General features: G+C 52.5%; 1 protein-coding gene across 1 annotated transcript in view; it reads right to left on the bottom strand.

The window, feature by feature from the left end:
* Positions 1–25,588, bottom strand: part of ergic3 (ERGIC and golgi 3) — a 29,879-nt gene extending 4,291 nt beyond the window's left edge. The window contains exons 1-5 of the mRNA XM_038802409.1: positions 25,461–25,588; positions 10,495–10,660; positions 10,323–10,380; positions 6,021–6,035; positions 457–500 (exon numbers count right to left, since the gene is read on the bottom strand). Coding sequence (XP_038658337.1) covers positions 457–500; positions 6,021–6,035; positions 10,323–10,380; positions 10,495–10,660; positions 25,461–25,576 — 399 coding nt within the window. The 5' untranslated portion in view covers positions 25,577–25,588. The remainder of the gene's footprint in view (positions 1–456; positions 501–6,020; positions 6,036–10,322; positions 10,381–10,494; positions 10,661–25,460) is intronic.
* Between the last annotated feature and the right edge of the window lie 1,360 nt (positions 25,589–26,948).

The following is a 26,948-nucleotide window of genomic DNA, read 5'->3' on the forward strand; positions in this document are numbered from 1 at the left end:
TGTCACATTACATGTAACCCCGACCATACTGCCCAGGTATGCAGAATCCTAACTGTCCTGGCTTGAGGCAATTCACACCTTGATTACCTGTGAGTATCCCTCACTCCACCCCCACTGTTCCTGTAAAGACTCACATTCCATATCTTACAATTGTGTCTCTCCCACATCCACTCTGATTGTGAATCTGCCTCTACTTCACCGGAGGAAGGAGCAGTGCTCCGAAAGCTTGTGATTTCAAATGAACCTGTTGGACAAATTAATCTGTTGTTGAGAGACTTCTCCCTGTCTCTTCGAAAGTGAAAGATTTTCTCTGTTCATTATTTGTGGAGACGGCAAACTGTTCTTTATAAATGTGTTTTATGATACTAGACTAATTTGAGTTGCGTGATGTACTGTCTAAGGTGCAACATGAAATCAGTTTATAATACGTTAATAAAAGGTTTCTCATGAGATTACAGCGATACCTACATTGTCCAATCCAAAGGTTTGCAGGTCATGAACTGAGAGAGAAAGAGAGAAAAGATGAATTAATTAAAAATAGGAGTTAATAACTTATTGGGCTCTTAATTACTGCTACTGTTACCGCTGTAAACTGTGATATTACCAGACTACTGAACCAGGAGCTTGGAGTAATAATGCAGAGACATGAATTCAGATCTCACCATGGAAGCTGGCAAATTTAAATTCAGTTAATTAAATGAATCGGGAATGAAAAGCAAAGAGTATAAGTAATGGTGATCACTTATCCAGTTCACCAAAGTCCTTTCTTCCTTAGGGTCTATATACAGTTCCAGATCCACAACAATGTAGTTGCCTCTGAAATAGCCGAGCAAGTCAAAGCACTACCACAAAGTACAAGAATGAAAGGAGATGGAACACCAGGCATCGACCTCAGCACGGGACACAGCAAAGGAACGTCCAACTCACTCAAACACTTGGGGGGCTTGTGCCAAAATGAGGAGAGTTAACACGGAGTGTGATTCAGTGCTGTTGGGTAGCATGATTACTCTGCTAAATGGCACAGATTCAGAACAGATCTACTAGCTCAAACCGGAGCATCCATGAGGTGCTGTGGATCATCAGCAGCAGTAAAATTATATTAAACCACAATCTTATATTTGCAGATTCCTCACACTGTCATTACCAACGGTTCAATGAGGAGGCTCCATGAACAACCCCGTCCTCAATAACGAGGGAAGCCAGCACATCACAAGACAATGCTGGAGCATTTACAACCACCGTCAGCCAAATGTGCTGAGCACATGATGCACCTGAGCCTCCTCTTGTGTTTCTCACCATCTCACAATTCACTCTGCAGAAAACGGGGTTAATTGCCTGTGATATCAATAAATGGTTGAAGGGCCAGAATAGAGAAAGGGCCAGACCTAACAATATCCTAGCTGTGGTGTTGAAGGACGGTGTCGTGAACTAGCTGTGCGCTTAGCCACGCTGTTCCACTACAGCTACAGCATTCACATCTACCCAACAATGAAAAATCACCCAGCTATGTCCTGTCCACAAAAACTACGACAATACCTGATCACCGGCAAGTGATGGAAGGGGTCGTTGACAGCACTTACCAAGCAGAACTTACTCTGCAATAATCTGCTCACCGCTGCACAGTTTGGGCTTCACCAGGGCCATTTGACTCCCGATCTCATTACAGCCTTGGTCCAAACATGGTCACAAGAGCTGAATGGCAGAGGTGAGGTGAGTGACTGTCCAAGGCAGCGTGACATCAATGAGTCCAGCAAGTGGGGGGGGGAACCTCCAGTGGAATGAGACAGATGAAGCGCAAAAGTGATTGGAAAGCAGTGGTTTCTGGGTCAAACTCCTGGAACTCTTCTCCTACCTGCACTCTGGGTGTCTATCTTCACCACATCGACTGCAGTCATTAAAGCTGGTGGTTCATCACCAACCCTCAAGGGAAAGTCGGGATGGGCAACAAATGCTAGCCTAGCCAGCGATGCTCACATCCTAGGGGCATATCTAAAAATCTGAATGACTAAAAAAACCGATATTACCTTCAATAAAACATAACGATGGTTACTAAAATCTTCTGCACAGTTAATTAAGTCATGACTGTTCATCCAAGGTGTCAATGTTGCATCAGAGAGACAGCTGCTCCAAGACTTGGTAGCCAGTGTCCAATGAACTAGCAGGATCTCGACCAGTCCTGCTAACCAGTGTGTGGGCGCCACAGTGGAATAGTGATTAGCACTGTTGCTTCACAGCTCCAGGGTCCCAGGTTTGATTCCCCGCTGGGTCACTGTCTGTGCGGAGTCTGCACGTCCTCCCCGTGTCTGCGTGGGTTTCCTCCGGGTGCTCCGGTTTCCTCCCACAGTCTGAAAGACGTGCTGTTAATTGAATTGGACATTCTGAATTCTCCCTCAGTGACCCGAACAGGCGCCGGAATGTGGCGACTAGGGGATTTTCACAGTAACTTCACTGCAGTGTTAATGTAAGCCTACTTGTGACAATAATAAAGATTATTATACAATGATCGAGCAGAGGCTAGACCAGTCCTCATTACCAGTGTCCAATGACCAAGGTGATTTTAAAAAAAATGTCTTTCCTTCAAATGGAAAGGTAGCTGTTTAATTAATTTACAGAAGCAAGCTAGTTACTTTTGCAGCCATTTTAAGAATTATTTCATATCCAATATTCTCTGCTGTTAATATCACTCAACACATGCATGGATATTCCTAAAATCAGGCATCAGCAGCAAAAGCCAAAGCATTAGTAACAACACTGGCAAAACTGTCGTATAAATCATGGTTAAAAACTGATTCGAGATCCTTCTCCCATCCCTCACCCAGGTACAGCAGTCCAGTGGTTATTGATGACCATTGACTGAAATTAAACTCAATGAACCTGATGAGTGAGTTCAGCACAGACAATAACTTCACGATGCTGATGTGGTAAAAGCTGAAACATCCGGCAAGGAAGTGAAGCAGAGACTTGGATCCAGCCAGACGCCAACAGACCAGTCACATGGTTCTGTTGGGCAGCACTGCCCACATTCGGGCAATGTCAATATTAAATCAATGCCCATTGAGACAGTGAAAGGGGGAAATTGGAAAGCACAATGAAGTTGTCCACTGATGCAGAGGGAGTGGCTTTGACAGTCCGTGTAATCCACAGTAACACAGCGACACAGACTCCATCAATTACAGAAGCCAGGCAACTTGATGAAATTTGCAGATTAAAGCTAAACTCAGTGTTGTGAGACAAACACAGAAACAACAATAGACGTGAACGGCCAGAACCTCAATTTAACTGGTTTGCTTCAACACAACCTGCAAAATTCAGAGAATCAGCCCTGGCTGTTGTGATACCCATCATTGATTATCTCACGGCAGTACCACTCCTCGTGTGGCTTGTCCCCAACCAATACAGTATTCCAGTGTTATACTGTAACAGACCCGTCCCCACCAGTACTGTACCCCAGTGTTATACAGTGACAGACCCGCCCCCACCAGTACTGTACCCCAATGTTATACAGCGACAGACCTGTCCCCACCAGTACTGCACCCCAGTGTTATACAGTGACAGACCCGTCCCCACCAGTACTGTACCCCAGTGTTATACAGTGACAGACCCGTCCCCACCAGTACTGTACCCCAATGTTATACAGCGACAGACCTGTCCCCACCAGTACTGTACCCCAGTGTTATACAGTGACAGACCCGCCCCCACTAGTACTGTATCCCAGTGTTATACAGTGACAGACCCGTCCCCACCAGTACTGTACCCCAGTGTTATACAGTGACAGACCCGCCCCCACTAGTACTGTATCCCAGTGTTATACAGTGACAGACCCGCCCCCACCAGTACTGTACCCCAGTGTTATACAGTGACAGACCCGTCCCCACCAGTACTGTACCCTAATGTTATACAGTGACAGACCCGTCCCCACCAGTACTGTACCCCAGTGTTATACAGCGACAGACCCATCCCCACCAGTACTGTACCCCAGTGTTATACAGCGACAGACCCGCCCCCGCCAGTACTGTACCCCAGTGTTATACACTGACAGACCTGTCCCCACCAGTACTGTACCCCAGTGTTATACAGTGACAGACCCGTCCCCACCAGTACTGTACCCCAGTGTTATACAGTGACAGACCCGTCCCAACCAGTACTGTACCCCAGTGTTATACAGTGACAGACCCGTCCCCATCAGTACTGTACCCCAGTGTTATACAGTGACAGACCCGTCCCCATCAGTACTGTACCCCAGTATTATACAGCGACAGACCCGCCCCCACCAGTACTGTACCTCAGTGTTATACAGTGACAGACCTGTCCCCACCAGTACTGTACCCCAGTGTTATACAGTGACAGATCCATCCCCACCAGTACTGTACCCCAGTGGTTATACAGTGACAGACCTGTCCCCACCAGTACTGTACCCGTGTTATACAGTGACAGACCCGTTCCCACCAGTACTGTACCCCAGTGTTATAGTGACAGACCCGTCCTCACCAGTACTGTACCCGTGTTATACAGTGACAGCCCCGTCCCCACCAGTACTGTACCCCAGTGTTATACAGTGACAGACCCGTCCCCACCAGTACTGTATCCCAGTGTTATACAGTGACAGACCCATCCCCACCAGTACTGTACCCCAGTGTTATACAGTGGCAGGCCTGTCCCCACTAGTACTGTACCCCAGTATTACAGTGACAGACCCATCCCCACCAGTACTGTAATCCAGTGTTATACAGTGACAGACCCGACCCCATCAGTTCTGTGCCCGTGTTATACAGTAACAGACCAGTCCCCACCAGTACTGTACCCCAGTGTTATACAGTGACAGACCTGTCCCCACCAGTACTGTACCCCAGTGTTATACAGTGACAGACCCGTCCCCACCAGGACTGTACCCCAGTGTTATAGTGACAGACCCGTCCCCACCAGGACTGTACCCAGTGTTATACAGTGACAGACCCGTCCCCACCAGTACTGTACCCCAGTGTTATACAGTGACAGACCCGTCCCCACCAGTACTGTACCCCAGTGTTGTACAGTGACAGACCCGTCCCCACCAGTACTGTACCCCAGTGTTATACAGTGACAGACCCGTCCCCACCAGGACTGTACCCAGTGTTATACAGTGACTGACCTGTCCCCAGCAGTACTGTCCCCAGTGTGATAATGACAGACCCATCCACACCACTACTGTATCTCACTGTTACACTGTGACAGACCTGATCCCAGCTGTACTGTATCCCAGTGTGAGAGTGACAGACACGTCCCCACCAGTACTGTATCCCATTGTTACACAGTTATAAACCTGTCCCTACCACTATTGTACCCGCGTCATACAGTGGAGATCTGTACTGACTCGTGTTGTGTCCTAGTACAGTAACTCCAGCTTGGACAAAGTTATCCAGTCTCAAAGGTTAGCTCCATTTCTCTCTCTCTCTCTCTCTCTCTCTAGAGAGAGAGAGAGAGCGCGAGGCTTTCAGACCTGCTGAGATTGCCCAGTATTCTCGGGTTTGGTTTCAGATTCCAGCATCCGCAGTAATTTGCTTTGATGCTGCAATACTGTACCTCAGTGCTGTACAGTGTCTGGCCTGCATCCCAGTACCCCAGTGATAGACAGGACCAATACTGTACCTCAGTGCTGTACAGTGTCCGGCCTGCATCCCAGTACCCCAGTGATAGACAGGACCAATACTGTACCTCAGTGCTGTACAGTGTCCGGCCTGCATCCCAGTACCCCAGTAATAGACAGGATCTTCTCCCAGGTTATCTCTTAAGAGTCATTATTGCTCCTGCTGGTGATTTTCAAGTCAATGACACGATAAAATTCATCTACCTACCCATTTATCTTTACTGAATTACCATCACATGGTGTCGATTCATGCAACATTGTGATTAACACATAGCACACGCTGGAACAACACAGAGCAAATGGGCTTTAGCAAAAGTGTGTTTCACAGGCATTCCAGCAAAAGATGTGGAGAACTAAGGCAAGTAGAAGGGAACGGAATTGAGAATTAGTCACTTACTCTCAACAGCATGGACTGCAAGGAAGAAAAGAAACAATTTTTAAAAGTAGGGAAGCATCATAGAGCAATCACACAGAAAACGCGACTATATCTTGGTAAATGAATGCAGATTCATACAGGTGCAAAAATACCTGAAAATGTCCAGCATCGGAAGCTGGGACCTTCTTGCCAAGTCCATATTTAATATGCATCACAGGTAATCCTTTTCTAAATACACTTCCTTCTGTGTCCACCCCAGGAAAAAACCCACTACCCAACTTCTAGCTCTCCATTTCACAAGTTATTTCTACACTGTCGATTGGTTCAATCACACCCTGACTTCCACTACTGATGCCGTCATCCCCAGTAAAATATTTACTCTGTTCAAATCTGCTTGCTTCTCCTGACACTGCCCACATCTCCACTCCCTAAAGTCCAAGGGTAAACAGACTTGAAAGGATATAGCAGACACCTGGTTTAATAGTTTGCAATCAAACGTGACTGGACTACAGTCTTGTCTGCTAAAACGTCCCAGTATTGCAAGATCAGCCAGGAATGTAAGTATTACCCCGAGCCCTGAACTCGCAGATTTCTCTAGTTTCTCACCCTCTTTCCCTTCGTGATCTCTACAAAAGGCCCTCTGATCCACGAGGCATTTCCTGCTCCCTTGATCCTATCAAACAGCTTCTGCTAATTCCAAAGTTATCCAATATTATAAATGGTCCTCTCTCCTCAGGTGGTGTTCCCTTCTTCAAATCTGCCATCACCACCTCTCTCTCCTCCCTTCAAAAAATCCAGCTCTGAACTCGTCTTGAAAACTGCCACTCCATCTGCAACTTCTCTTTCCTCTCTCGCTTTGCGAATGTGCTGTCATCTCCTAAATCCATATCCATCTTTCCAAAGCCCCATCATTGAACCTGCCCGGTACATAAAACAGCTCTTATCAAAGTCACAAATGGCAAACTATCCCTCCTTATCCTGTCTGCAGTCTTTAACACTGCTGCCCACACCATCCTCGTCCAATATCTTTCCTCTTGCTGCTTGGACTGACTACACGTCCCCGTTTCCAATCCTCTATCTAATCAGAGCCAGAAACTTCTCTGTAAGGTCTTCTCTTCCCACTGCCACACCAATCCTTCTGGTGTTCCCCAAAAATCTATTCCTAGGCCCCTCATGTCCCATCAATATGGTTCTCCACAGCAACATCAAACACATCAGGTATACTGACAACACCCAACTCCAATATTCTTCTCTCTCATTTAGTACTTTGCTCACCTGGATAGATGAAATGTCCTCATCAAAAAATGATGGGAAAGCCAAGCCATTCTCTTTGCCCTCTGCCCCGGCCCCTTGCCCCGGCCCGGCCCTCTGTCCCCCCCCCCCCCCCCCCCGGCCCTCTGTCCCCTCCCCCCCCCCCCCCCCCCCCCCCCCCCCGGCCCTCTGTCCCGCCCACTGCATGCACGGCCCTCTGCCCCCCCCCCGGGCCCTCTGCCCCCCCCCCCCCCCGGGGGCCCTCTGCCGCCCCCCCCCCCCCCCCCCCCCCCCGGGCCCCCTGCCCGCCGCCCCCCCCCCCCCCCCCCCCCCCGGGCCCCCTGCCCGCCCCCCCCCCCCCCCCCCCCCCCCCCCGGGCCCCCTGCCCGCCGCCCCCCCCCCCCCCCCCCGGCCCTCTGTAACCTTCGGTTTGGCAAGATGTAACGAGTGGAATGCCATCGCTGTGGCCTAACTATTTACATTTTATATCAACGACTGGGATGAAGGGAAGTCACAAAATTTGCTGATGACACAAAGATGGATTGGAAAGTATGTTGTAAAGAGGACACAGAGTCTGAAAGGGTAGGTTAGATAGGTTAAGTGAGGGGGCAAAAATTTGGCCAATGGAGGGTAATGTGGGAAAATGTGAACTTGTCCACATTGGCAGGAAAGTACAAAAGCAGAATATTAAATAAATAGAGGGAGGTTTAGCACTGCTGCCTCACGGGATGGCACGGTGGCACTATTTAGCACTCCTGCCTCACGGGATGGCACGGTGGCGCAGTGGTTAGCACTGCTGCCCCACGGCACTGAGGACCCGGGTTCGAATCCCGGCTCTGGGTCACTATCCGTGTGGAGTTTGCACATTCTCCCCGTGTCTGTGTGGGTCTCACCCCCACAGCCCAAAGTTGTGCTGAGTAGCCTGATTGGCCACGCTAAATTGCCTCTTAATTGGGGAAAAAAAAGAATTGGGTACTATAAATTTATAATAAATAAATGGGGAGAGATTGCAGAACTCTTGCGGTGCTGTGGTATCTGGGTCTTTTTGTTCCATAAATCACATACGGTTACTATGTAGGTATGGCAAGTGATTAGCAAGGCAAATAGATGTTGTCATTTATTGTAAGGGGAACGGAATATAAACGTACAGATATTTCACAGCAGTTGTACAAAGTATTGACAAGACCGCACCAGGAGAAAGGTTTAGTTTTGGTCTCCCTATTTAAAGGACAAAACTACATTGGAAGCAATTCGGAGAAGGTCACTTGACAGATTCCTGGGCTGGGCAGAGTTGGGCTGGGCGGAGTCGGGCTGGGCGGAGTCGGGCTGGGCGGAGTCGGGCTGGGCGGAGTCGGGCTGGGCGGAGTCGGGCTGGGCGGAGTCGGGCTGGGCGGAGTCGGGCTGGGGGGGGCTGTGTTGGGGGGGGGGCTGTGTTGGGGGGAGGGCTGGGCTGGGGGGGCTGGGCTGGGCGGAGTTGTGCTGGGGGGGGGCTGGGCGGAGTTGTGCTGGGGGGGGGCTGGGCGGAGTTGTGCTGGGGGGGGCTGGGCGGAGTTGTGCTGGGGGGGGGAGGGCTGGGCAGAGTCGGGCTGGGCTGGGGGGGGGGTGCTGTGCTGGGGGGGGCTGGGCAGAGTCGGGCTGGGCTGGGGGGGGGGCTATGCTGGGGGGGGCTGGGCAGAGTCGGGCTGGGCTGGGCTGGGGGGGCTGTGTTGGGGGGGGGGGGGGGGGCTGGGCCGGGGTATCTTATGAGGAAAGGTTGGATGGGATGGGCCTGTATCCATTGGAGCTCAGTAGAGCAAGATGCGATTTTATTGGAACATCTAAGATTTTGCAGGTACTTGGGAGGGTGGATGCTGACGGGATATGTCCCTTGTGGAAGACACCATAATTAGGGGACAGAGGTTAAAAATAAAGGGGCTCCCATTTAAAATGGAGGCAGAGAGAATGTTTTTTGCGAGGGTTGAGAGTCTGTGGAACTCTCTTCTCCATGAGGGGTGGAGGCCGTGTCATTGAAAATCTCAAAGGCAGTGGCAGATAGATTCTTGACTGACAGGGGAGTCAAAAGTTGAGGGTGGTGTGATGTGGTGTTGGGGCCACATTTAGATCAGCATGACCTTATCAAAAGGAGCAAGCTCGAGGGAGCAAATGGCTCCTAATTCGTCTGTTTGTATAACCTATGCTGGCTCCTGGGGTTGCAACGGTTCAATTTGAAAATTCTCATCCTTTTGTTCTAATCCATCCATAAACTCGCCCTTCCTCATCACTCTAAACTCCAACACTCTTTGTACTCCTTCATCCCAACCTCTAGTCAAGTGCATTCCCAATTTTAATTGCCCCACCACTGGCAGAGGCACCCCCTAGGCATCAAGACCCTGGACTTGAAATTTGGTCCCCAATCCTCTCTCTGCATCTCTCAAAACTTGTCATAATCTCTTTTGCTTTGAATCCTCCTCCTTTGGTTCACGCATTTCATACGTCACCGTGTGTAAAGCGCCTTGGCACGTTTACCTGCAGCAATCTACAAATACAGGTTGTTGTACCTTTCTCGAACTGGCCCGAACTCCTCAAACCAGACCCCACCCCCCCACCTTCCCTGCGACCCCCTCCCTGCGACCCTCCCCCCACCTTCCCTGCGACCCCCTCCCCACCTTCCCTGCGACCCTCTCCCCACCTTCCCTGCGACCCTCCCCCCACCCTCCCCGCGACCCCCTCCCCACCTTCCCTGCGACCCTCCCCCCACCCTCCCAGTGACCCCCTCCCCACCTTCCCCGCGACCCCCTCCCCATCTTCCCTGCGACTCTCCCCCCACCCTCCCTGCGACCCTCCCCCCACCTTCCCTGCGACCCCCTCCCAGCGACCCCCTCCCCACCTTCCCTGCGACCCTCCCCCCACCTTCCCTGTGACCCCCTCCCCACCTTCCCCCCACCTTCCCTGCGACCCTCCCCCCACCTTCCCTGCGATCCCCTCCCCCAACTTCCCTGCGACCCTCCCCATCCTCCCTGCGACCCCCTCCCCACGACCCTCCCCGCACCTTCCCAGCAATAAACGTTGGGAATATTTGATGCTTCCTCTTACCATGGACATGTGATTGCTGAAAGCTTTTCCCAGGAGCGAAGTGGAAATTCCCAGCCACCTGATCAACGAGAAACAAAAAGATAGGAGCTAGTGGGGAAAAAAACATAACTGACATTAACCACAAGTACTGCAGTGACCATCCCGAGTGACCGATATCTGGCCACAGACTCACCTTGTTAACCTCCAGGAATCCGTACACCTGGCAGCCCTCATTCTTCTGTTCCTGTAATTTCTGGGTGAATCCTTCTCTCATGCACTGCTCAATGGTGTCTGCGTTCTTGAACGCCCAACCTTTCCGTCTATAGGCCTCGCGCACATCAGCACAAGTGTTACAGCACCTGTACAGAAACAATCAGCACGCGTGTTACAGCACCTGCACAGTAAACAGTCAGCACGCGTGTTACAGCACCTGTACAGAAACAGTCAGCACGCGTGTTACAGCATCTGTACAGAAACAATCAGCACGCGTGTTACAGCACCTCCACAGGAACAGTCAGCACGCGTGTTACAGTACCTGCACAGTAAACAGTCAGCACGCGTGTTACAGCACCTGTACAGAAACAGTCAGCACGCGTGTTACAGCACCTGTACAGAAACAATCAGCACGCGTGTTACAGTACCTGCACAGTAAACAGTCAGCACGCGTGTTACAGCACCTCCACAGAAACTGTCAGCACGTGTTACAGTACCTGGTACAGAAACTGTCAGCACGCGTGTTACAGCACCTGTACAGAAACAGTCAGCACGCGTGTTACAGCACCTGTACAGAAACAGTCAGCACGCATGTTACAGCACCTGATACAGAAACAGTCAGCACGCGTGTTACAGCACCTGTACAGAAACAGTCAGCACGCGTGTTACAGCAGATAATCACAAGGACAGTGCACCATATTTGCAATAACAGACGGGAGTCTCTGCAGGTCAGTCGCCAGCTGGAATGGACAAACTTTGGGAGTTTCTCCAAACCGTGTGGAGTACATTCTGGAACATTACCCTGGAACACTCTGGAACATTACTCGGGAACACGCTGGAACATTACTCGGGAACATTACTCCGAGGATCACTCTGCATCTGTCTTCACAAAGGAAGTAACAGATGTGGTTGGCCAACATACAGGGTTGGTGCTGTATATTTGGATTCACAAAAGGAATTTGATAGACTTATGTGGAAGATCAAAGCACATAGGACTAGCACGAGCAGTATGGTGGCACAGTGGTTAGCACTGCTGCCTCAACGTGCCAGGGATCTGGATTCAATACCAGCCTCGTGTGACTGTGCAGAGTCTGCAAGTTCTCCCCGTGTCTGCGTGGGTTTCCTCTGGTTTCCTCCCACAGTCCGAAGATGTGCAGATTAGATGGGGCTGTGGGAACAGGGTGGGGGATGGGCTGAGGTGGTATGCTCTTTCAGAGGGTTGGTGCAGACACGATGGGCCCAATGGCCTCCTTCCAATGGCACTGTAGGGATTCTATGGATTAATTGGACAAGGGTAACTTGGAACAAAAAAAGAGATAGGATCACGGTGAACAAATATTTATCTGCCTTGTGGAATGCATGTAGTAGGTCCAAAGGTCAGTATTAGGATTGTTGTTTTGTGATATATAAATGATATAGGAAATAGGGAGCACAGCACAGGGAACACAGCACAGGGAACAATACTAAACTTTGCCCTGCAGTAAATAGTGAGGAGAATAATTGCAGACTTCAGGGGACTTTTACAGTCTGTTAAGTGGGCAGACTGGGTAAAGTATAATGTGGATGAGTTTGACGTGATGTACTTGAGGAGAAATAATCTGGTGTTGGTCAGGTAGGCACGAGATGATTATAGATTTTTAAAAACCTAGTTGCTCTCTTTGGAAGGAACACTGTTGATCTTTCTGATGTCTTCCATGGGTCACCTGACCAGAAATCCCAGTAGTCTGGGTGACCATTTGTGCAAGAGCTGCATCTGGCTGGAGCAACTCGAGCTCGGGGTTTTGGAGCCAGGGGGGCATTATAACAAAAGTACAGCACAGGAACAGGCCCTTCGGCCCTCCAAGCCCGTGCTGCCCGTCTAAACTAAAATCTTCTACACTTCCGGGGTCCGTATCCCAATATTCCCATCCTATTCATGTATTTGTCAAGATGCCCCTTAAATGTCACTATCGTCCCTGCTTCCACCACCTCCTCCGGCAGCGAGTTCCAGGCACCCATTACCCTCGGTGTAAAAAAACTTGCCTCGTACATCTCCTCTAAACCTTGCCCCTCACACCGTAAACCTATGAACACTATACTCCAAGTGTGGCCTAACTAAGGTTCTATACAGCTGCAACATGACTTGCCAATTCTTCTACTCAATGCCCCGGCCAATAAAGGCAAGCATGCCGTCTGCCTTCTTGACTACCTTCTCCACCTGTGTAACCCCTTTCAGTGACCTGTGGGCCTATACACCTAGATCTCTCTGACTGTCAATACTCTTGAGGGTTCTACCATTCACTGTATATTCCCTATCTGTATTAGACCTTCCAAATACATTACCTCACATTTGTCCAGATTAAACTCCATCTGCCATCTCTCCGCCCAAGTCTCCAAACGATCTAAATCCTGCTGTATCCTCTGACAGTCCTCATCGCTATCCGCAATTCCACCAACCTTTGTGTCGTCTGCAAACTTACTAATCAGACCATCAGTTACATTTTCCTCCAAATCATTTATATATACTACGAACAGCAAAGGTCCCAGCACTGATCCCTGCGGAACACCACTAGTCACAGCCCTCCAATTAGAAAAGCACCCTTCCATTGCTACTCTCTGCCTTCTATGAGCTAACCAGTTCTGTATCCACCTTGCCAGCTCACCTCTGATCCCGTGTGACTTTCCCGTCTGTACCAGTCTGCCATGAGACCTTGTCAAAGGCCTTACTGAAGTCCATAGAGACAACATCCACTGCCCTACCTGCATCAATCATCTTTGTGATCTCCTCGAAAAAGTCCATCAAGTTAGTGAGACACGACCTCCCCTTCACAAAACCATGCTGCCTCTCACTAATACGTCCATTTGCTTCCAAATGGGAAAGATCCTGTTTCTTAAGTAGGTTCCCTACCATAGACGCAAGGTTCGCCAGCCTGTAGTTCCCTGGATTATCCTTGCTACCCTTCTTAAACAAAGGAACAACATTGGCTATTCTCCAGTCCTCCGGGACATCACCTGAAGACAGTGAGGATCCAAAGATTTCTGTCAAGACCTCAGCAATTTCCTCTCTAGTTTCCTTCAGTATTCTGGGGTAGATCCCATCAGGCCCTGGGGACTTATCTACCGTAATATTTTTCAAGACGCCCAACACCTCGTCTTTTTGGATCTCAATGTGACCCATCTATCTACACACCCCGCTCCAGACTCAACATCCACCAATTCCTTCTCTTTGGTGAATACTGATGCAAAGTACTCATTTAGTACCTCTCCCATTTGCTCTGGCTCCACACATAGATTCCCTCCCCTGTCCTTCAGTGGGCCAACCCTTTCCCTGGCTACCCTCTTGCTTTTTATGTACGTGTAAAAAGCCTTGGGATTTTCCTTAACCCTATTTTCCAACGACTTTTCGTGACCCCTTCTAGCCCTCCTGACTCCTTGCTTAAGTTCCTTCCTACTTTCCTTATATTGCACACAGGCTTCGTCTGTTCCCAGCCTTCTAGCCCTGACAAATGCCTCCTTTTTCCTTTTGACGTGGCCTACAATATCTCTCGTTATCCAAGGTTCCCGAAATTTGCCGTATTTATCCTTCTTCCGCACAGGAACATGCCGATCCTGAATTCCTTTCAACTGACATTTGAAAGCCTCCCACATGTCAGATGTTGATTTACCCTCAAACATCTGCCCCCAATCTAGGTTCTTCAGTTCCTGCCTAATATTGTTATAATTAGCCTTCCCCCAATTTAGCACATTCACCCTAGGACCATTCTTATCCTTGTCCACCAGCACTTTAAAACTTACTGAATTGTGGTCACTGTTCCCGAAATGCTCCCCGACTGAAACTTCTACCACCTGGCCAAGCTCATTCCCCAATACCAGGTCCAGTACAGCCCCTTCCCTAGTTGGACTGTCTACATATTGTTTTAAGAAGCCCTCCTGGATGCTCCTTACAAACTCTGCCCTGTCCAAGCCCCTCGCACTAAGTGAGTCCCAGTCAATATTGGGGATGTTGAAGTCTCCCATCACAACAACCCTGTTGCTTTTACTCCTTTCCAAAATCTGTCTACCTATCTGCTCCTCTATCTCCCGCTGGCTGTTGGGAGGCCTGTAGTAAACCCCCAACATTGTGACTGCACCCTTCTTATTCCTGATCTCTACTCACATAGCCTCGCTGCCCTCTGAGGGGTCCTCCCGCAGTACAGCTGTGATATTCTCCCTAACCAGTAGCGCAACTCTGCCGCCCCTTTTACATCCCCCTCTATCCCGCCTGAAACATCTAAATCCTGGAATGTTTAGCTGCCAATCCTGTCCTTCCCCAACCTGGTCTCTGTAATGGCAACAACATCATAGTTCCAAGTACTAATCCAAGCTCTAAGTTCATCTGCCTTACCCGTAATGCTTCTTGCATTAAAACATGTGCACTTCAGGCCACCAGACCCGCTGTGTTCAGCATCATCTCCCTGTCTGCTCTGCCTCACAGCCATACTGGCCCTATTCCCTAATTCTCCCTCAATGCTTTCACCTTCTGACCTATTGCTCCGGTACCCACCCCCCTGCCATACTAGTTTAAACCCTCCCGTGTGACACTAGCAAACCTCACGGCCAGGATATTTATGCCTCTCCAGTTTAGATGGTCCCTTTGCGAGGTTGAGGGGCGTTTGGATAGTACTTTCAGGGCAGGGTCACCCTGCAGCCCGAGGGAGATCAGGCAGAGAGGGAATGGGAGATCAGGCAGAGGGAGAATGGGAGATCAGGCAGAGAGGGAATGGGAGATCAGGCAGAGAGGCAATGGGAGATCAGGCAGAGAGGGAATGGGAGATCAGGCAGAGAGGGAATGGGAGATCAGGCAGAGAGGGAATGGGTGATCAGGCAGAAAGGGAATGAGAGATCACGCAGAGAGGGAATGGGAGATCAGGCAGAGAGGGAATGGGAGATCAGGCAGAGAGGGAATGGGAGATCAGGCAGAGAGGGAATGGGAGATCAGGCAGAGAGGGAATGGGAGATCAGGCAGAGAGGGAATGGGAGATCAGGCAGAGAGGGAATGGGAGATCAGGCAGAGAGGGAACGGGAGATCAGGCAGAGAGGGAACGGGAGATCAGGCAGAGAGGGAATGGGAGATCAGGCAGAGAGGGAATGGGAGATCAGGCAGAGAGGGAATGGGAGATCAGGCAGAGAGGGAATGGGAGATCAGGCAGAGAGGGAATGGGAGATCAGGCAGAGCGGGAAAGGGAGATCAGGCAGAGAGGGAATGGGTGATCAGGCAGAAAGGGAATGAGAGATCACGCAGAGAGGGAATGGGAAATCAGGCAGAGAGGGAATGGGAGATCAGGCAGAGAGGGAATGGGAGATCAGGCAGAGAGGGAATGGGAGATCAGGCAGAGAGGGAATGGGAGATCAGGCAGAGAGGGAATGGGAGATCAGGCAGAGAGGGAATGGGAGATCAGGCAGAGAGGGAATGAGAGATCAGGCAGAGAGGGAATGGGTGATCAGGCAGAGAGGGAATGGGAGATCAGGCAGAGAGGGAATGGGTGATCGAGCAGAGAGGGAATGGGAGATCAGGCAGAGAGGGAATGGGAGATCAGGCAGAGAGGGAATGGGTGATCGAGCAGAGAGGGAATGGGTGATCGAGCAGAGGGGGAATGGGTGATCAGGCAGAGAGGGAATGGGAGATCAGGCAGAGAGGGAATGGGAGATCAGGCAGAGAGGGAATGGGAGATCAGGCAGAGAGGGAATGGGAGATCAGGCAGAGAGGGAATGGGTGATCAGGCAGAGAGGGAATGGGAGATCAGGCAGAGAGGGAATGGGAGATCAGGCAGAGAGGGAATGGGAGATCAGGCAGAGAGGGAATGGGTGATCGAGCAGAGAGGGAATGGGTGATCGAGCAGAGAGGGAATGGGTGATCGAGCAGAGAGGGAATGGGAGATCAGGCAGAGAGGGAATGGGTGATCAGGCAGAGAGGGAATGGGAGATCAGGCAGAGAGGGAATGGGTGATCAGGCAGAGAGGGAATGGGTGATCAGGCAGAGAGGGAATGGGTGATCAGGCAGAGAGGGAATGGGAGATCAGGCAGAGAGGGAATGGGAGATCAGGCAGAGAGGGAATGGGAGATCAGGCAGAGAGGGAATGGGAGATCAGGCAGAGGGAATGGGTGATCAGGCAGAGAGGGAATGGGAGATCAGGCAGAGAGGGAATGGGAGATCAGGCAGAGAGGGAATGGGTGATCAGGCAGAGAGGGAATGGGTGATCAGGCAGAGAGGGAATGGGTGATCAGGCAGAGAGGGAATGGGAGATCAGGCAGAGAGGGAATGGGAGATCAGGCAGAGAGGGAATGGGAGATCAGGCAGAGAGGGAATGGGAGATCAGGCAGAGGGAATGGGTGATCAGGCAGAGAGGGAATGGGAGATCAGGCAGAGAGGGAATGGGAGATCAGGCAGAGAGGGAATGGGAGATCAGGCAGAGAGGGAATGGGAGATCAGGCAGAGAGGGAATGGGAGATCAGGCAGAGAGGGAATGGGAGATCAGGCAAAGAGGGAATGGGAGATCAGGCAGAGAGGGAATGGGAGATCAGGCAGAGAGGGAATGGGAGATCAGGCAGAGGGAATGGGAGATCAGGCAGAGAGGGAATGGGAGATCAGGCAGAGGGAATGGGAGATCAGGCAGAGAGGGAATGGGAGATCAGGCAGAGAGGGAATGGGAGATCAGGCAGAGAGGGAATGGGTGACTGCCAGACTGAGGAAGGGGGAGAGGCAGGTTGTGAGGGAATCCCCCGAGGGACAGTCCCTCTGTGGAGTGGGGTCTGGAACACTCCTTGTTCTGGTCCTACTCACACCCTCTCCCACAATTCCGTTACACCGGTGACTATATCACAGCCGCTTCGCGCTCTCGTCTGAACCTGGAAAAGTTATTCAATTTCCACCCCCCTCTCTCACCTTCACATCGTCCATCTCCGACACTCCCTTCCCACCCCCCTCTCTCACCTTCACATCGTCCATCTCCGACACTCCCTTCCCGGACCTCTCTCTCCTTCACATCGTCCATCTCCGACACTCCCTTCCCTGACCTCTCTCTCCTTCACATCGTCCATCTCCGACACTCCCTTCCCTGACCTCTCTCTCCTTCACATCGTCCATCTCCGACACTCCCTTCCCTGACCGCTCACCTTCACATCGTCCATCTCCGACACTCCCTTCCCTGACCTCTCTCTCCTTCACATCGTCCATCTCCGACACTCCCTTCCCTGACCGCTCACCTTCACATCGTCCATCTCCGACACTCCCTTCCCTGACCTCTCTCTCCTTCACATCGTCCATCTCAGACACTCCCTTCCCTGACCCCTCTCTCCTTCACATCGTCCATCTCTGACACTCCCTTCCCTGACCCCTCTCTCCTTCACATCGTCCATCTCTGACACTCCCTTCCCTGACCCCTCTCTCCTTCACATCGTCCATCTCCGACACTCCCTTCCCTGACCTCTCTCTCCTTCACATCGTCCATCTCTGACACTCCCTTCCCTGACCCCTCTCTCCTTCACATCGTCCATCTCCGACACTCCCTTCCCTGACCCCTCTCTCCTTCACATCGTCCATCTCTGACACTCCCTTCCCTGACCCCTCTCTCCTTCACATCGTCCATCTCTGACACTCCCTTCCCTGACCTCTCTCACCTTCACATCGTCCATCTCCGACACTCCCTTCCCTGACCGCTCACCTTCACATCGTCCATCTCCAACAGTCCCTTCCCTGACCGCTCACCTTCACATCGTCCATCTCCGACACTCCCTTCCCTGACCTCTCTCCTTCACATCGTCCATCTCCGACACTCCCTTCCCTGACCTCTCTCTCCTTCACATCGTCCATCTCCGACACTCCCTTCCCTGATCTCTCTCACCTTCACATCGTCCATCTCCGACACTCCCTTCCCTGACCTCTCTCCTTCACATCGTCCATCTCTGACACTCCCTTCCCTGACCTCTCTCTCCTTCACATCGTCCATCTCCGACACTCCCTTCCCTGACCTCTCTCTCCTTCACATCGTCCATCTCCGACACTCCCTTCCCTGACCTCTGTCTCCATATCTGGTGACAGACTGACCACCAATATCCATTACAAACCCACCGACTCCCACAGCTACATCGATTACAGCTCAACCCATTTCTGCAAGGACTCCATCCAATTCTCCCAGTTTCTCAGTCTCCACCACATCGGTTCCGATGATGCCACCTTTCAAACCGTGCTTTAGACATGTCTGCCTTTTCCTTAACCAAAGTTCACCTTTCACCCCATCAGTCTCCAAATTCAAAAGATCATCCACTGGAACTTCCATGATGCCACCACAAAACACATCTTCCCCTCACCTCCCCTGCCAACATTCTGTCGGGATTGCTCCGTCCATCACCCCCAACCCTTCATCCCCATCCCAAGCAATCGCTGACGGTGCAACACCCTTCACTTCTTCCCTCCTCACTGGCCTGAGGCGCAAACACTCCTTTCTGGTGAAGCAGTGATTCACTTGCATCTCCTATAATTTGGTCGACTGTATTTGCTGCTCCCAATGGGGTTTCTTCAACACTGGGAGACAAAATGAAGACAGGGTGACCACTTTCCAGGACACCTTCACTCCGTCAGCAAGCACAGCCCCAACCTTTTCTGTTGCTGGTCATTTCAACTGAGCGTCTTGCTCTCGCGTCCACATGTCCATCCTCAGCCTGCTGCAATGTTCCAGTGAAGCCCAGCGCAAACTGGAATGACAGCACCTCATCTTCCAATTAGGCACGTTACATTCTTCCGAACGCAACTTGCAGATAAAACTGTGTCAGAGGGTGGGAGGTCTTCAAGGAGGAGATAGCGAGAGTACAAGGCCAGAGGAGACAGCCAGAGTACAGGGGCAGAGGAGACAGCGAGAGTACAGGGCCAGAGGAGACAGCGAGAGTACAGGGCCAGAGGAGACAGCCAGAGTACAGGGGCAGAGGAGACAGCCAGAGTACAGGGCCAGAGGAGACAGCGAGAGTACAGGGCCAGAGGAGACAGCCAGAGTACAGGGGCAGAGGAGACAGCGAGAGTACAGGGCCAGAGGAGACAGCAAGAGTACAGGGCCAGAAGAGACAGCGAGAGTACAGGGCCAGAGGAGACAGCGAGAGTACAGGGCCAGAGGAGACAGCCAGAGTACAGGGCCAGAGGAGACAGCGAGAGTACAGGGCCAGAGGAGACAGCGAGAGTACAGGGCCAGAGGAGACAGCGAGAGTACAGGGCCAGAGGAGACAGCGAGAGTACGAGGCCAGAGGAGACAGCGAGAGTACGAGGCCAGAGGAGACAGCGAGAGTACGAGGCCAGAGGAGACAGCGAGAGTACAGGGCCAGAGGAGACAGCGAGAGTACAGGGCCAGAGGAGACAGCGAGAGTAAAAGGCCAGAGGAGACAGCAAGAGTACAGGGCCAGAGGAGACAGCGAGAGTACGAGGCCAGAGGAGACAGCGAGAGTACGCGGCCAGAGGAGACAGCGAGAGTACGCGGCCAGAGGAGACAGCGAGAGTACGCGGCCAGAGGAGACAGCGAGAGTACGCGGCCAGAGGAGACAGCGAGAGTACGCGGCCAGAGGAGACAGCGAGAGTACGCGGCCAGAGGATACCAGCGAGAGTACAGGGCCAGAGGAGACAGCGAGAGTACAGGGCCAGAGGATGACAGCGAGAGGTACAGGGCCAGAGGAGACAGCGAGAGTACAGGGCCAGAGGAGACAGCGAGAGTACAGGGCCAGAGGAGACAGCGAGAGTACAGGGCCAGAGGAGACAGCGAGAGTACAGGGCCAGAGGAGACAGCGAGAGTACAGGGCCAGAGGAGACAGCGAGAGCACAGGGCCAGAGGAGACAGCGAGAGCACAGGGCCAGAGGAGACAGCGAGAATACAGGGCCAGAGGAGACAGCGAGAGTACAAGGCCAGAGGAGACAGCGAGAGTACGAGGCCAGAGGAGACAGCGAGAGTACAGGGCCAGAGGAGACAGCGAGAGTACAGGGCCAGAGGAGACAGCGAGAGTACAGGGCCAGAGGAGACAGCGAGAGTACGAGGCCAGAGGAGACAGCGAGAGTACGCGGCCAGAGGAGACAGCGAGAGTACGCGGCCAGAGGAGACAGCGAGAGTACGCGGCCAGAGGAGACAGCGAGAGTACGCGGCCAGAGGAGACAGCGAGAGTACGCGGCCAGAGGAGACAGCGAGAGTACGCGGCCAGAGGAGACAACGAGAGTACAGGGCCAGAGGAGACAGCGAGAGTACGAGGCCAGAGGAGACAGCGAGAGTACAGGGCCAGAGGAGACAGCGAGAGTACAGGGCCAGAGGAGACAGCGAGAGTACAGGGCCAGAGGAGACAGCGAGAGTACAGGGCCAGAGGAGACAGCGAGAGTACAGGGCCAGAGGAGACAGCGAGAGTACAGGGCCAGAGGAGACAGCGAGAGTACAGGGCCAGAAGAGACAGCGAGAGTACAGGGCCAGAGGAGACAGCGAGAGTACAGGGCCAGAGGAGACAGCGAGAGTACAGGGCCAGAGGAGACAGCGAGAGTACAGGGCCAGAGGAGACAGCGAGAGTACAGGGCCAGAGGAGACAGCGAGAGTACAGGGCCAGAGGAGACAGCGAGAGTACAGGGCCAGAGGAGACAGCGAGAGTACAGGGCCAGAGGAGACAGCGAGAGTACAGGGCCAGAAGAGACAGCGAGAGTACAGGGCCAGAGGAGACAGCGAGAGTACAGGGCCAGAGGAGACAGCGAGAGTACAGGGCCAGAGGAGACAGCGAGAGTACAGGGCCAGAGGAGACAGCGAGAGTACAGGGCCAGAGGAGACAACGAGAGTACAGGGCCAGAGGAGACAGCGACAGTACAGGGCCAGAGGAGACAACGAGAGTACAGGGCCAGAGGAGACAGCGAGGGTACAATTTAAGAACATACAGTGCAGAAGGAGGCCACTCGCCCATCGAGTCTGCACCGACCCACTTCAGCCCTCACTCCCACCCTATCCCCATAACCTCTCCCAACCTTTTTGGTCACTAAGGGCAATTTCTCATGGCCAATCCACCTAACCTGCACGTCGTTGGACTGTGGGAGGAAACCGGAGCTCCCGGAGGAAACCCACGCAGACATGGGGAGAACTTGCAGACTTCACATAGACAGTGACCCAAGCCGGAATCGAACCTGGGACCCTGATGCTGTAAAGCAACAGTGCTAACCACCATGCTACTGTGCTACCCATGGTAAATTGGACAAGAAATTAAGGTCCCATGTGATGCAAGGAAAAGTGTCATAGAGGAACCAGAATGAGCCGAGAGGCAGGAAGCAGAGGGCGAAGGTAGAGGGATTTTCCTGTGACAGGAAATCTGTTTCCAGTGGGATTCGCAGGGCTCGATGCTGGGCTCCTTCTTATTTGTGCTGCACATTAATCATCTGCACTTAAATGTAAGAGGGAGGAGCACAGACTGCGGGGGGATAGCCACAGACTGCGGGGGGGATAGCCACAGACTGCGGGGGGGATAGCCACAGACTGCGGGGGGGATAGCCACAGACTGCGGGGGGGATAGCCACAGACTGCGGGGGGATAGCCACAGACTGCGGGGGGATAGCCACAGACTGCGGGGGGATAGCCACAGACTGCGGGGGGATAGCCACAGACTGCGGGGGGATAGCCACAGACTGCGGGGGGATAGCCACAGACTGCGGGGGGATAGCCACAGACTGCGGGGGGATAGCCACAGACTGCGGGGGGATAGCCACAGACTGCGGGGGGGATAGCCACAGACAGAGGGATAGCCACAGACTGCGGGGGGATAGCCACAGACTGCGGGATAGCCACAGACTGCGGGGGGATAGCCACAGACTGCGGGGGGATAGCCACAGACTGCGGGGGGGATAGCCACAGACTGCGGGGGGGATAGCCACAGACTGCGGGGGGATAGCCACAGACTGCGGGGGGATAGCCACAGACTGCGGGGGGGATAGCCACAGACTGCGGGATAGCCACAGACTGCGGGGGGATAGCCACAGACTGCGGGATAGCCACAGACTGCGGGATAGCCACAGACTGCGGGATAGCCACAGACTGCGGGGGGATAGCCACAGACTGCGGGATAGCCACAGACTGCGGGGGGATAGCCACAGACTGTGGGGGGATAGCCACAGACTGCGGGGGGATAGCCACAGACTGCGGGGGGGATAGCCACAGACTGCGGGGGGGATAGCCACAGACTGCGGGGGGATAGCCACAGACTGCGGGATAGCCACAGACTGCGGGGGGATAGCCACAGACTGCGGGGGGATAGCCACAGACTGCGGGGGGATAGCCACAGACTGTGGGGGGATAGCCACAGACTGCGGGATAGCCACAGACTGCGGGATAGCCACAGATTGCGGGGGGATAGCCACAGACTGCGGGGTAGCCACAGACTGCGGGGGGATAGCCACAGACTGCGGGATAGCCACAGACTGTGGGGGGATAGCCACAGACTGTGGGGGGATAGCCACAGACTGCGGGATAGCCACAGACTGCGGGGGGATAGCCACAGACTGCGGGATAGCCACAGACTGCGGGGGGATAGCCACAGACTGCGGGATAGCCACAGACTGCGGGGGGATAGCCACAGACTGCGGAGTAGCCACAGACTGCGGGGGGATAGCCACAGACTGCGGGATAGCCACAGACTGCGGGATAGCCACAGACTGCGGGATAGCCACAGACTGCGGGATAGCCACAGACTGCGGGATAGCCACAGACTGCGGGGGGATAGCCACAGACTGCGGGGGGATAGCCACAGACTGCGGGGGGATAGCCACAGACTGCGGGATAGCCACAGACTGCGGGGGGATAGCCACAGACTGCGGGATAGCCACAGACTGCGGGATAGCCACAGACTGCGGGGGGATAGCCACAGACTGCGGGGGGATAGCCACAGACTGCGGGGGGATAGCCACAGACTGCGGGGGGGATAGCCACAGACTGCGGGGGGATAGCCACAGACTGCGGGGGGATAGCCACAGACTGCGGGATAGCCACAGACTGCGGGATAGCCACAGACTGCGGGATAGCCACAGACTGCGGGATAGCCACAGACTGCGGGAGGGTAGCCACAGACTGCGGGGGGATAGCCACAGACTGCGGGATAGCCACAGACTGCGGGATAGCCACAGACTGCGGGATAGCCACAGACTGCGGGGGGATAGCCACAGACTGCGGGGGGATAGCCACAGACTGCGGGGGGATAGCCACAGACTGTGGGGGGATATGAATGGACTGGTCAGGTGGACAGAGCAGTGGAAAATGGAATTCTATCCGAAAAAGTGTGAGGTAATGCACTTGGGGAGGACAGCAAGGTCAAGGATTACACTATGAATGGTAGGACTGTGGAAAGTATCGGAGTGAATATCTCAGTTGTTCCCATCCTGTGTACCAGGGCACAGGAATGTGTAAATGTCCGGCAGTCTGCTGCAGAATGGCTCGGTGTCTGCAGTCCTGGCAGCAGGGACTGGAAAGGAGAGTAGGCCCTGGTCTGGGAGTCCAGCTTCGGAATCCCTGCGGGTATGAGAGGCAGGTACATCAAATAAAAATAAACCATGACCCAGATTGGTCTCCCACCTCCAAATGGTTCAAACAATTGATCCAAGTGCGTGGAGGCCACAGAGTCAAACACACACACAAATGTTTGTCTTTACCCAGGAGCCCCTTCACTGGTCAGTGTTGACCGTGAGGGAAATGGTGGGACTCCGGTTTGAAGCCAGTACTGCTCCTCAGGTTTCGGTTAACCTGCCACATGAAATTCCAACATCTCCGCTCACATTTCACATTTTCATCCAACAGTTCAGCAATGGGATATTTTTTTTAAAAGCATCATAATGGGCAGCACGATGGCGCAGTGGTTAGCACTGCTGCTTCACAGCAACGGGGACCCGGCTCAATCCCGGCTCTGGGTCACTGTCCGTGTGGAGTTTGCACATTCTCCCCGTGTCTGCGTGGGTCTCACCCCCACAACCCAAAGATGTGCAGGGTCGGTGGATTGGACATATCTTTTTATTAAAACAGTAAAAAAGAATTGGGCACTGAAATTTATTTTAGAAAAGTAATTCCACGGGTTTCTAGGCCGTTTCCACCTCATTCTACTGAACTCCAGCGAATACAATCCGAACCAATTCAATCTCTCCTCATACGTCAGTCCCGCCATCCCTGGAATCAGTCTGGTAAACCTTTGCTCCCACTGCAGCAAGAACATCCTTCCTCAGAAAAGACGACTAAAACTGCACACACTCGTCCTGGTGTGGCCTCACCAACGCCCTGTATAATTGCAGCAAGACATCGCTACTCCTGCACTCGACTCCTCTCGCCATGAAGGCTAACATACAGTGGTTAGCACTGCTGCCTCATGGTGCTGAGAACCCGGCTTCGATCTCAGCTCCGGATCTCTGTCTGTGTGGAGTTTGCACATTCTCCCTGTGCCTGAGTAGGCGCACCCCCACAACCCAAAGGTGTGCAGGGTAGCTGAATTGGCCACGCTAAATTGCTCCTTAATTGGAAAAGATTTTAAAAGGCCAACATACCATTTGCCTTCTTTACCGCCTGTTGTAGCTGCATGTTTGTGACTGGTGGACAAGGACACCCAGGTCTCGTTGCACATTCCCCTCTCCTAATTTATGGCCATTCAGATAATAGTCTGCCTTCTTGTTTTTGCTACCAAAGTGGATAACCTCACATTTCTCCACATTATACTGCATCTGCCATTCATTTGCCCACTCACTCACAGCAAAAACACAGCAAAGCGCAGTCCTGGTCTCATATCAAGGACGAGAGGACGTTAACCAGGAATGAGAGTTTGTCAGTTAATCCTCCTCGCCAGCCTGAGTGTAGTTCACCCCAGGGTTTGGACATAAGATCCCCCTTGACCCCAGCATGAAGAGGATTTCTTTCACTCACTCACTCTCTCTTCCTCAAGTCACAAGAAGCGATCAGTAACACTCACTTCATGTCCTCGGACTCTGCCCCATAGCAGCTCTCGCACCGGTCTGGGTCCAGTCTCGTGGAATTGAAAACTTCTTCCTGTTTTCCCAATACTGAAACAGAGAGAAAGAACATCATATATGGAGAGGGGTTGGGTGGGGTGCGAGCCAGACAGGAGTGAGATAGACAGAGAGAAAATCAACACACGGAACATTGACCCAGAGAGACAGAACACACGGAACATTGACCCAGAGAGACAGAACACACGGAACATTGACCCAGAGAGACAGAACACACGGAACATGGACCCAGAGAGACAGAACACACGGAACATGGACCCAGAGAGACAGAACACACGGAACATTGACCCAGAGAGACAGAACACACGGAACATTGACCCAGAGAGACAGAACACACGGAACATGGACCCAGAGAGACAGAACACACGGAACATTGACCCAGAGAGACAGAACACACGGAACATGGACCCAGAGAGACAGAACACACGGAACATTGACCCAGAGAGACAGAACACACGGAACATGGACCCAGAGAGACAGAACACACGGAACATGGACCCAGAGAGACAGAACACACGGAACATTGACCCAGAGAGACAGAACACACGGAACATGGACCCAGAGAGACAGAACACACGGAACATGGACCCAGAGAGACAGAACACACGGAACATGGACCCAGAGAGACAGAACACACGGAACATTGACCCAGAGAGACAGAACACACGGAACATGGACCCAGAGAGACAGAACATGGACCCAGAGAAACAGAACACACGAAACATGGACCCAGAGAAAAAATCAGTTTCTGCCTCATGATCCATGTATTGATTCACTGGCTGGGTTTATATTCCGGGTGGCTCTGTCCATTAGTGCATAGAAAGCTGTTGCCATTAGATAATGGCACAGGGACTGAGAGATACAGATTTATGAATTTGGGCAAGAGATGCTGCTGGGGTGTGGGATGAATTCTTTAACACAGCGGCTGTAATAACCAGGAACTCTCTGCCTGCAAGGACAATAGAAGTTGAGACGAATGATGTCAGAAAGAAATTGCATGGGCACTTGGATGTAAATAAACCTGCAGTGATACAGGGATCGAACGAGCAAATGGAACCGACCCTCTAAGAGCTCTCCACCAGGCCCACCTCCCCACAACCCCGTAACATCTGAGATGGCAACAAAGAGTCTAACATGAGTTTGAGAGTCAAACAAAACGAATATTTACACAGCACCAGCACTTCGCTGCTGCTTTTCACTCCAGCCACACCTAACTGGCTGGCTCTAATTATACAACAGAAGGGCTCAACGATTATCACGCCCTCTGGGCGGCATTGTAGCACAGTGGTTAGCTCTATTGCTTCACAGCTCCAGGGTCCCAGGTTCGATTCCCGGCTTGGGTCATTGTCTGTGCAGAGTTTGCACGTTCTCCCTTTGTCTACATGGGTTTCCTCCGGGTCCCGAAAGACGTGCTGTTAGGTGAATTGGAC

This window comes from Scyliorhinus canicula, chromosome 7 (genome assembly GCF_902713615.1).
Source record: "Scyliorhinus canicula chromosome 7, sScyCan1.1, whole genome shotgun sequence".
NCBI classification, from domain to species: domain Eukaryota; kingdom Metazoa; phylum Chordata; class Chondrichthyes; order Carcharhiniformes; family Scyliorhinidae; genus Scyliorhinus; species Scyliorhinus canicula.